This window comes from Suricata suricatta, chromosome 8 (genome assembly GCF_006229205.1).
Source record: "Suricata suricatta isolate VVHF042 chromosome 8, meerkat_22Aug2017_6uvM2_HiC, whole genome shotgun sequence".
Taxonomy (NCBI): domain Eukaryota; kingdom Metazoa; phylum Chordata; class Mammalia; order Carnivora; family Herpestidae; genus Suricata; species Suricata suricatta.
Genome location: NC_043707.1, coordinates 88990072 through 89002681, shown reverse-complemented (window position 1 = coordinate 89002681; position 12610 = coordinate 88990072). Strand labels below are relative to the sequence as shown.

At 37.4% G+C, this 12610-nt stretch overlaps 1 protein-coding gene across 2 annotated transcripts in view; it reads left to right on the top strand.

Annotated features, from left to right (window-relative positions):
* PDE4B (phosphodiesterase 4B) overlaps positions 1 to 12610 on the top strand; it is a 433205-nt gene that overhangs the window by 73506 nt on the left and 347089 nt on the right. The window contains exon 1 of one of the 2 annotated variants that reach the window (XM_029948624.1): positions 3021 to 3271. The exons of the other annotated variant lie outside the window; for it this stretch is intronic. Within the exon in view, the coding sequence (XP_029804484.1) occupies positions 3036 to 3271 (236 nt within the window). The 5' untranslated portion in view covers positions 3021 to 3035. Of the gene's footprint in view, positions 1 to 3020; positions 3272 to 12610 lie in introns of those variants that run through there. 2 annotated transcript variants of the gene reach the window in all.

Here is a 12610-nt window from a genome sequence, read left to right as displayed (position 1 = left end):
GTATATATGATGGTTTTGACTTTAGCTCCTTCCTAGCCTCTTGAAGGGCACATAAGCTGTGTGCTTTCTTCTTGTCTTTTTTTTTTTCCTCCAGTTCTCTTGACTCTCTCTTGCAGAACAATATAGGGGCGCCTGGGTGGCTCAGTTGGTTAAGCGTCTGGCTTCGGCTCAGGTCATGATCTCACAGTTCATGGGTTCGAGCCCCGCATTGAGCTCTGTGCTGACAGCTTAGAGCCTGGAGCCTGCTTTGGATTCTGTGTCTCCCTCTCTCTGACCCTCCCCTGCTTGAGCTGTCTCTCTCTGTCTCTGAAAAATAAATAAACAACATAAAAAAAGAACAATATATTCTTTAATAAAATATAGCAGGGTATTATCTACTTTTACTATGCTTTTGTGTACTTTTTCTTAGATAACATCTCCTGTTTCCTACTTTCTAGATTCATCTTTCACTTCAATATTTAACACAATGTTGAGTTTTTCTTTGGTATTTTGAATCTAGAACCAAACTTTCATGCATTTATCTGTAGATATATATTTCCTTTCCTCAAAGCTAACTAATTCAGACTTTAAAATAGTCTCGTTATCTTTTAAGTTTTGTATCTAAATTAACTGTCTTTAGTATTCCTTCCTAAATGTTATCTAGAGTAGGGAGAGTTAACAGACTTTATTTCTGAGAATTTTATTTCTTAGGATGATTCTCAAATTTCTTTAACTGGGCCATTGGCTTGTCATAGCAGGCAAAATGAAAAGAGTAATGTGAAATGTCACATAATGTCACATAAATTGCCAATAAGAATTGAAAAGTAATTACAATTGCATCATTATGCTGCTTTAGGTAAGTGCATGTCAACATTTCCTTATATGAACCCCAGTTTACCTACAGCTAAATCTAGGTTACAAAATTGCCATAATTTAGGAGGAAAAAAATTTCCTGAAATGCTTACTATATTTTGGCAGTCTTAAACAATGAATATGAAAAAAACCTTGGTAATTTCAAAGTACTCTTTTTTTTTTCAAATAAGACACTCTGAATATTGGCAGGATCATATATTTTCATGTTTCCGCTTTAAATCACATTATCATTGGAGGAAAGACCTAGCTTTGTTTTCATACTGTGGTAAATAATAGGTTCCAGTAACCATATTTCCTTCCATGATATTAAGACATACTCAAATGTATAAAAAAGATGTACTAGATCCTGGCTGGACAAAATTACTGTTTTTGACTTCTTAGTTTCATACAACTTAAGAATGCCAATTGGGAATCAGAAAGCTTGGGTTTTATCTTTAGCTCTAATGTCAACTACAAATGTGACTTGGGACAACTTACTGAAGTTCTCTAGGACAGTTTCTCTGTCTTTGAACTGAGAGGCTGAACAAGGTGATTACTGAGATGTATTCCAATTCTGAAATTCCCTAACTTTGCTTCTGTTCATGATATATTTTTAGGGTGTTATTGTAATATCTTTCCAAGATAGTACCTGTAAACCAGGATTGAAAATCCTTGCTATTAGGTTTGACCCACTTCCCCCAAAGGCTGGGGTTTATTTTTTTCTAGGTCGTTGTCTGCTCTGTTTCAGTACTTTAGATATTCAGTCAGAGTATATGACGTATGTGAAAGAGTCTATAAAGGCGGAAGTCCTCACGCCTTAGAGGAAAACCATTCTCCCTTATTTTAGGATATCGGGTTGGCCCTGGTGGCAGTCCTTGCTGGTACAGACTTCTCACAACATCTGTACACTTCAAACACCACCATATTCTTGTCACTTCCACGTGCCTTTTAGAGTACCGAACCTGCATTCCAGTGTATTTCTAAATGAAATTTCAGGTTCCAATGATCTGCTTTGGTACCTGAGACACTTTTTTGAATTCCCCTGTCCATACATCTCATCTGTATGCCCTTGTGAACAAAGCACACACACACGCGCGCACACTCACAGACATACACTGTCTTGCATACCTGCCTGTGCGCACACTCACACCCACAATGCTTGACTTTGGACTCTGCCCTTCACCCGGCAGCTCTCGTTCTTCCCAGTTTTACCTCCATTTCTGTTCTGTGGAGTTTTGGCTTTCAGAAGTGACTTTGCATCTAACTAACCGAGTGGCTGCTGTGGCCAGCCTTTGAACAATGAGCTTAAACAGCAGAATGAGGGTAATGTTTATTGGAATAAAGATTAGCCTTTAAATTCCTCAGGGGAATGAACCAAATCCAATGTTTTCCTGTTAGCTGGCATTTTTCATATTGCTGTTTGGGATCTTCTGGAGAAAGGAGGGGGGAAAATAAACTTCAGCAAATCGGCTTTTTCATTCAGAAATGGAATTTGGGGGGCCGTTTTAGCAAAGTTTTCTGACAGCCTCTGATTTAATGTTTTCACTGTGATGAGAACAAGTCGCTGTACAAGTCTTGTGAAAATCTGAACGGTGGAGGGTGTTGTTGAGGGGGAAACAGGGTGTGATTATTTAAATAATCCTAGGCCAATAAGCATTTGGTAGGTGGAGTTAGTGTTGTGTGCATTACAGGGCGAGATAATTCTGAATGAAGACTTTAAACATCACTCATGCTGGACAGGCTCTGGTTTTGTTTTTTGTGCAAACAAAACAAGTGACAAGGTTTTGCCGACTATCCATTAGTGAGTGCAGCTTCTTTGATAAGATTAAAAAATACATGTCAGGATTTATCAGAAGCCCTTATGAATATTTCATGAGTTGATATATTCAGCTGAATGAATTCAGTGAGTGTCAGTGTGTAGCTTGCAGACAAGCCTCATCCACAAGGAGGCTACTGACATAGGAAGCACTTTGGCGCATTTTCAGAGGCAAAGCCAGGCTGATAAAGCTCCTTGTGACAGCCTGACTTGCCATTCTTCGAGTATGCTGCTCTTGCTCTAAGCAGCTCAAACACTGGAGCTGCGGCTTCCGAAATTAAACTGGAAAACAGTTTGCAGCCTCATCAGCCTCCTAACCTGCAGCTGTGTCTCTGCTATGTTTGAGGTTTTTGTTTTGGGTGGTGGAAGCCAGCACTCTACATAAGACATGACAGCAAAAGAGTCTTCAAAAGAACTTACTGCTTCTGAATCTGAGGTTTGCATAAAGACTTTCAAGGAGCAAATGCACTTAGAACTGGAGCTTCCAAGATTACCGGGAAACAGACCTACATCTCCTAAAATTTCTCCACGCAGCTCACCAAGGAACTCACCATGCTTTTTCAGAAAGTTGCTGGTGAATAAAAGCATCCGGCAACGGCGGCGCTTCACTGTGGCTCATACATGGTAAGACGGGACGTGGAGGTTCTGCAGTGCTTTTCAGTAGCGGCGGTGATTCGGAAATGTAGAAAACAGAACATTTGAATTTGTTCGTAGTGCATATCACAAGTGTGAAATGAACAGAGAGTGAGTCCGCTGTAGAATACATAGTGCACTGTATATTAAATTATCACTGTGCTACCACGCTGTTTCCAGATCAAAGAAGCCTTTAACTGTAGGGAGTCTGTAAAATTACTGCTTACCGAAAAATACCAAGCCGATTCTAGGTAAATTAATACTGAAGGAGTTTTCAACATTCAGTTTTTTGTTTAGTCTCTGTTGAGGTGATAGCTGACTTTTTCTGGTGTGTTTTGTGGCTGTTGTTGATATGTTTTAATAGCTTACTTTTGGTATGAGAATATATGTTTTCATTTTAATTCTGCTTTACTTCTTATGACAATGTATAAAATCAAACTTAATTATTGCATTGCCATGTATGTAGTGTGGAAACTGGTGCGTTTCTTAGTTATTGAGTTTACTTAAGGAAAAGGAGAACTAACTTCCCACTTCTGAAATTACACGGTTAATTAGCCTTATTTAGATTCAAATTTCTATTATCTTTAAGAGCCTCTCGTAAAAAAAGTAACTTCAGATTTATAGCCAATAATAAATAAATTCCCAGTTTACTTAAGAATGCCAAGTAATGTAAATTCAAGAACTTTCTGTAAAAATTGCACTGAGTCTGCCACCTTTAATATATATGTTACATACAATAGAGTAGCTTCTGTAAATCAGTATGATAATGAAATATTTAAAAAAGCACAATAGAAACTAAATAAACTTTAAGCATCAAAACTAGGGCATTTCAGATTTCTCTGGAGGATATATTTTCTTTCAGATTAAGAGACCCTCCAAAATTGGGGAACTGTATAGTTTTTTTTTTAATGGGGACCAGAGGAATAAAGGGAGCTAGTACTTCTTAAAGGCAATTCTAATTAGCACAGTGACTGTGTGACTGCACATTACGTTGCCAACCAACACTATAAACTGAGGATGTCTGGATATCTGGGTTTGCACGTTAATATTTACTTAAATTCTGGTTTCCACTCATCTGAAATGTTTGTCTCATTTACTGCGCAGTGCATTAGCAGATTCAACTTACCTCTAGAAATATGTAGCTTGCCTTTGATAGGTACCACACGGTTAGCGAGAACATACTTTAGCTAGTTAAAAATGGTATGGTTGTTTTTGTTTTCTGAGAATGGACTATTGTTCATATAATTGTTTTACTGGAGAATTTTCTTGTCATCTTTTTGATGAATTAAAACTTAATTATAGTCTCATACATAGAATGCATATGATTAGTTTTTTAAAAAACCCACCCATGATAGCATTTTTATAAAGAGAGGATTTACATATAAGTGTATACTGAAGAACGCCTTTCCCTCTGGTTTACTCCACCCCGAATGTGTATGTATTTTCATATAGTTTGCCAAGTAGTATAACTGGATAGGAGAAGGGATATGGGTATAATTAGTTCTCGTAAAAAAAACACAGAGATGGAAATTATATAATTAACCAATAGGCTTATATGTTTTACTACTTGTGTTAACATCAAACTGGTATTTTGAGAAGAAGGGCATTTAATTTTAATAAGCTAATTTTCAGATAATGGTAAATCTTCATAAGACTTTGGTAATATTTTCCTTACTGTAGAGTTTCTGAATATAATAATGTGACCTTTCTTTATACTTAGAATAGATTTTTGATGTGCTAGGAACATGAGCTATAAATATTGGATTTTTTTTCTTTTCAAAAGAACCCAAATTTTAAAGTGATTAAAAAGCCAGTTTCACTCATGCATTATACAAATTTTCTTGCAAAGAGTTACAAAAAGAATAATTAAATGATATCTAAGGTAACTTATGCTATTAGAGTGATCTTCTAGCTGAGGTAAAACAAAAATTTCTACAGATTGGCAAAAATACCCCACAAAACACATGAGTTGGTTATAATGCACTGTAATATAGGTTTAAAGAATCCATTAGTCACCAAACTTATAAAATGACTTGAGTTATGACCATGATTCATTTTCACCCTTTTTCTCCCTCAACTCACATACTCCCCTTCTTACCATTCTTAGTAAAGCTATATTAGTTTGTTTTCAGGTCCTGATTATGTCCAAAATTACATTTATTTCTACTGTTTTATTTGAGTGTATGTTTATTATTTTTCAAATTTGCATAAAACATTCCATGAAAATTTCTGTTTAGAAAATATACACATATCTTATGTATTTGAATGACTTTTTCACTCATCTTAAAAATTATGTATTTTTTAGTATCGTATGTAATAGGAACAGGAGTAAATAAGAGCATAGGTATTTTATTTTTGCCCCTTTGTCATGATGAAATATAACTATCCTTTCATGATCAATGATTGGTATTTTCCAAACCATGCATTTAAGTCAGAAATTCCAAGATATGCACTTAGAAGTCTCTAAAAACATGTTATTACATTACAGTAGACAGTAGGCTTCTTTTAAGAAGACTGGATTGTTTTGATTCCAGCATTGAAATTAAAGTAATTTTCATGATGAAGCTAAACAATGCAGAAGATACAGTTTATGTCTAAACCCACTGAACAATTTTTTTTTATCTTTAGTTATTTGTAGATTTCATATTTCAGTCAAATGAACATGTAGTTCTGGTTTTGAAAACCCAAATTCTAAAGTGTGGGCTAATGGCAGAAGATTTAAGAAGCACTTGTGAAATACTGACTCTGGGATTATTTTTGAAACATCTGAAGACAAAAGTAGGTATTGGTGTGTTGTCACTAATCAGGATATTTAAACAATCCTAAATCTGGAAGGAATTTAGGTCATTACCTCATCCTTTTACCCTTGAGTAGACCACATTTACCCCATCTTTGACGTTTGGAAATCTGCCCTATTTTTATGACTTTGGAGAGAAGTTCTATAACCTTATTTAGTACACAAATACACTGTTTCATAGTCTAGGTATTGGAAAATTCTTCTGGATGATCAATCTGTATATAACATATAATATTTATAATCTGGTTTTTGGTCCTCAATGAATACTAAGAAAAGGCATATAAGAACCACATGAATCCAAATCCATTATTAACTGATATTTTTTATTCTCTCAACATATAGAATTGAGCAGTGCTGTGAGCAAGAGATTCTATGTGGTTTCCAACACCTGCTATATTTTAAATTCTTTACTAGAATGTTCACATATATTATCTCATTTAAGTTTCATTTAGAGTATTCTTATACTCTAAATTTATGTTCTTTTCAAGATTACATGTTGCAGATATTTAAAAAAATGTTCTGAATTGCTGTAGCTTCTTCCATGCATTTCTGATCCATCCGCCATTAAATTGACTCTGAATCACCATCCGAAGTTTCCAAATTCTCTTAGAATTCTGAAATGCAGCAATAGACACCACACTCATTGTTAGATAATATGAAAAAGTACAGATAAAAAAACACAGCTTACATTGCAGAATGTCAATAAAATGTGTATAGAGTTGGAAAATTAATGTCAGAGTCTTTAGGTCAACATATTATTTATCCCTAACCCCAAAGAGTGATGGCTTGTGAGGCATAATATTATTCTGTCTAGCTCCTGCAGTGCTTTTCCTTGAAGGGCACTTCCCATAGTGTCCAGCTTCTTCAACCTTCATTCCTTTGCTGATGTTCTAAACTCAGTCACTAGTTCTCCTCCATCCTCAGCAGAGTGATGCTCTGTAAAGAAAATTACTGGTGATGACCTTCACTACATCCTGTGCTCCCTACACTCTCTTCTTGAAGAACAAATGTATTGGTGAACAGCACACTCTGTCCATCTGTTCTTGCTTGCCCTTGGTAACGGGCCTGCCCGGGGAGCAAGGGTCTTTCCATTAGACTTAGTATCAGAAAAAAAACTTGTGTTTTTCTTTCTTCCCTCCATTTAGTTCTACCTATATCTTGGAAATCTTTCCTCATTTTAATAAAGGTTTATGAACTGTGTTCTTTTGTGCCTAAGAATTGAATGCAAATATATTAAGAAATGTAGTTCATACTCTAAAGAAGCTTATACCTGACAAGATAAACCTGGGGAAGAATAAGAATAGAACAATGAATATAGTATATAGTTGACCTTTCTCTAAATTTTAGGCATAAGTTAGGCACAAACTTATGAAATTTAGGCCTAGTTTCTCAGCTAAACCTATTATTCTTCAATTTACTTGAACTGTTTGCTAGCTATGTTGGATAAATTTTGAGAAATATTTATATCTTTACATATTTACTGATTGAACAGCTGACTGAACAAAACATTTGTTGAGAAGGAATAAAGACGTCTAGAAAGTGAATCACTGTGATAGGAAATATTTAGAGAAGAGATGACATTTGTGTGAGGTCTTGAAAAGTGAGTAGCAGTTTTCCAGGACAAGAGTGGGCAGGAAGGCCAAATTTTGGTCAGAGAAATAGTAATAATAAGGAAATTCCATTAACTTGTAACAGTAATGAAAGCTCACATCTATTGGCACTTGAATGTATCTGACATTATTCTAAATATATTTACTTATTTAGTCCCATGAAGAGCCCATTAGTTATGAATTATATAGTATTATTGTTTCCATTTTATAGGAAAAGAAGTGATGCACAGGGAGGATGAGTAATTTTCCCAGGGTTACCAAGCAAATATGGGATTTGACTCAGAGCATGGGGGAAAGTGATCAAAGTTCACTGAAGTCACAGCATAAGGTACAAGTTGGCAAAGATCGGAAGTAAGACTGTGCCTATGCATTGGAGCCATGTTTTAGAGATTCCAGTATCATGAACAAGACTTGGGGCTTTATTCCATCATCGATGGGGAGCTACTGCAAGGTAGTGAGGAGGGGACTGCCATAAATAGCTTTTAGTTTGGTAAGAGACTTGGCAGGCATTGTGGAGAATGGCTTGGTAGTTGAGGAGATTAGAACTGAAGGAAAAAGGGGAATGTACATTTGAGAGTAATGACTTCTAATTATTGTGTATATCCCATAACATTGAAAACTGTCCTTATGACATTCTTATGGCTTAACAAGTTACTGTTTAGGGAAGATGGGGGGAACGTATGTAAATTGGGTCTCCCTTTACATTTATCACCTACATCATGATGCTATGCATTGTACTAGCTGATGTGCACAAGTCCCCAAATGCATCAAACAATCACTGCAAACATGCTTGGGAGGATGGTGCCTCTGGGGAAAATCCTAGTGCCCAGTCCTCATTTACTAGAGGTGCTTTGTGTTGTGTTTTGAGTACAGTCCTGGAGGATTTTTTTTTAAAGAAATGATCTTAGTTTACAGACTGAACTGAATGCCAGTGGAAATCTATGCCTCATAGCCCGAGTCTATTGCTTTAACCAGAGCAAGCATTTTCTCGGTAATGCAAGTCTTTAAATAGTGTTTTCCTGACCTTTTAGTGTCCACAAGTCTCCAATATATTGGATTTTTAAAATACTTCCTGTAAAAGGGCTTTGGAAAGTAATGATGACAACCCCTAAGACACACGCTGGAAGGTGGTCCGGCAAGCCTGCCTGCTGTCCAACTGCTAAAGTTTATCCCCTCTCTGTGAAATCCCATTTACTTTCTTTTCTTGTTCTTCCTTCTTTTGTGTCTCCCAGTTTTTCTTCTTGGATGTTGTTTATAGATGCCTTCTTCTCTAACATTACTGTGAAGACACCAGCAATATGATGATTGAGGCATTTAAATGAATCTCCAGAAAGAATCCAGCATGCTTACCATAGTTTACAAGGCCCTGCGTTATCTGGCTCCAGGCTACCTGTGACCTCATCTCCTATTCTCCCGCCATGTTAGCCTCCTTGTCAACAAACCTAACATGTCTCTACTCCTGGGCCTTTGCACTTGGTGTTCTTCCTGCCTGGAGGGTTAGTACCTTAGATGTTGATATGACCCAATCTCTTACTTCCATATGGGCTGCCACTAAAATATCACTTGCTAAAGAAGGCTTCTCTGACCTCTCCATCTAAAAAAAAGTACCGTTTACTTTCTAGTCCCTTACTCTGCTTTACTTTTCTTCTTGGTAGTTATCATTACCTGCAGATACTCAACTGACAAGACATGGTTGTGTTTGTTATACTGGTTATTTTCTTCTATTATCTGTCAACTTTTCTAAATTGCATGAAGGCAGGGATTTTGTCTTGTTTACTACATCCCAGGCACCTACAAGAAGGGCTGGCACTTAATATTTCTTGGAAAAATAAAAGAAAGAATGACTATGGTTCCTTTTTCTTGCTCTTTATTCTTAGAGGATCTTTCCTTTGGCTGGATATGAGCAAAGAGAAAAAGAAGCTTAGTTAATACTTATTCTACAAGCACCCTTCTCCCTACTCCATCCATCTCTTAACAGATGTGTTTCTTTATTGCTAGTAGGGCTACTTTAACTGGCTATTTTTTCATTTTTTTTGCTCTATGATATTGCAGATACAGGTTTAATTACAATATCTCACTAGAGGCAAAGTGTTTTACATGGTCGTCTATTTAATTAAGCCATTCTGTACAAATCATACCACCTAGCCTGTACTGCTGTAAAGTAAATATTTGTCTGTAGCACTGTACAATTATTTATTTGGTTATTCTTCATGCATCAAATAGCACAGTTGGTACTTTAGCTCAGGAAAGCTCCACATATCTCTTGATAACTGGGTGGACGTGTCGCACAGAAGAATCTATTTGTTATTTGGCCTTTAAAATGTTTGCATTTTATATATTAGGATATTTAATTATCTATGTTTTTCCACTGATGCAACATTTAAAATATTAACACTAGCAAGAGCTACGGCAATTTGAGTTCTTTATAAGATTTCCCCACAGGGAATTTGGAATTAAGAGTCCATGACTTGCGGAGTGAGGAAATTGTGAATTAATAACCCCTGTACATTAGAAAAGACATCAGCAGGAGTGAACATTTTCACTTGGTGCTGTCTCACTTGTTCTGTGCTTTGAGGTTGAGGTCTCTGTCACTCCTAGTAATTTGTCTGACATAGATATGTTTCAATCTCATTGTGTACTTTAAGCTTAAAAAAAAAGGTAATTTGTTGACCATCTCAGATTACTTCTTGCCAGAATTTAGGCATTTTCTCTGTGAGGGAGAGTAAGAATGACTGCCTCAGCGCTTGGGTGGCTCAGTTGGTTGAGTTTCTGACTTCAGCTCAGGTCATGATCCACAGTGAGTTGGAGCCTAGCATCAGGCTCTGTGCTGGCAGCTCAGAGCCTGGAGCCTGCTTTGGATTCTGTGTCTCCCTCTCTCTCTGCCCCTCCTCTGCTCACACTCTGTTTCTCTCTCTCTCTCTCAAAAATAAATAAACATTAAAAAAATGTTTTAAGTGCTGCTCTGGATCTTTTATGGAACAGAACATCTGCAACATGGTGTGCACCCCTGACAGACCCGCTTGTCCTCTCTTCCTTACCTTTACCCCGCCCAACTCAGGCTTACTGGGAATTACACAGATTAGAAATAAAAAGTAAGGGACAGTGTGGCTTCAAGAAAACTGTTTTCAAACTGCACGTTCTAGAACATCAGTGTTCTAGGAACCATTTTGGAAAAGTAGGGCAATGATGATCTTTTTCTTAGTCCGGGGTAAACAAAACAAGATGGATGACTGGAGGCTTAGAGAACTTTGGAGGAGTCTCACATAGATTCCATATCCAAGTACTTGAAAACCCTCAGTTTCAGTGTCATGCTAAGCGAAATAAGTCAGGCAGAGAAGGATAGATACCATATGTTTGCATTCATAGGTCTAACAGGAGAGACCTGGCAGGGGACCATGGGGAGAGGAAGGGGGAAAGAGAGCTGGGAAGAGTGAGGGACACAGATCAAGGGAGACTACTGAATACTGAAAATGAACCATGGACTGAAGGAGGAAAGGGTGATGGTCATGGTGGGGGGCACTTGTGGGGAGAAGCACTGGGTGTTATATGGAAATTAATTTGACAATAAACTATTAAAAAAAAAGAAAACCCTCAGTTTAAGAGATAAATGAGTGGAGAGAGAAAAAGTTTCTATGTATCTATGCTTGATACAGTCATAGAATTCTGCAATTTATTTATTTATATATTTTTAATTTTTTAATGTTTGTTCATTTTTGAGAGAGCAAGATAGGCAGAGAAAGAGAATGAGAGAGAGGCAGAAAGAGAGAGAGAGAGAGAGAGAGAGAGAGAGAGAGAGAGAGAGAGAGAGAGAGGCAGAGAGAGAGCTAGGGAAAGAATCCCTATCAAGCTCTGCACTGTCAGCGCAGAGCCCAATGTGGGACTTGAACTCACAAATGGTGAGTTCATGACCTGAGCAGAAATCAACAGTTGAGCGCTTAACCAACTGAGCCACCCAGGCACCCCTAATTTTTTTTAATGTTTACTTTTGAGAGAGAGAGAGAGAGCGAATAGAGGAGGGGCGGAGACAGAGGGAGACACAGAATCTGAAGCAGGCTCCAAGCTCTGAACTGTCAGCACAGCGCCTGATGCAGGGCTTGAACTCACAAACTGTGAGATCATCACCTGAGCTGAAGTCAGACATTCAACTGACTGAACCATTTAGGTGCTCCTCTGCAGACAGTTTATAACATTAAAGTTATATTCATCTAAAATGTCCAGGAATGGCAGCAGGACAAATAAAGAGGTTGGAAGTATCTGAGACGAGGAGAGGTCAGTGGGAGTGAAGATATAAAATTTCAAAAAGTTGAAAGAGTAGCACAATGAATATCCTTTACCTAGACTTACTAATTAGCAATATTTGTCTGTATTTGTGCTGTCTCTATTTCTTTCTCCATGTCTAACACAATATGTGTGTTTCCTTTAGTTTGAGAAGAGCACGTTTACATGGAGAGCAGTAGTTTGGGGATCAAAGAGACTTGTATTTATTTTTAAAGTATGGGATTATATTTCTATTCCATGAGCATGTTCCCATATCACATTTGAGTTTAATTCTTTTTTAATAGTTTATTGTCAAATTAATTTCCATATAACACCCAGTGCTCTTCCCCACAAGTGCCCTCCTCCATCACCACCACCTTTTTTCCCCCCTCCCCCTTCCCTTGCAACCCTCAGTTCATTTTCAGTATTCAATAGTCTCTCAGGTTTTGCATCCCTCTCTCTCCCCAATTCTCTTTCCCTTTTCCCCTCCCCCTGGTCCTCCATTAGGTTTCTCCTGGTTTCCTGTTAGACCTATGAGTGCAAACATATGGTTTCTGTCCTTCTCTGCCTGACTTATTTCGCTTAGCATGACACCCTCAAGGTCCATCCACTTTCCTACAAATGGCCATATTTCATTATTTCTCATTGACAAGTAGAACTCCATTG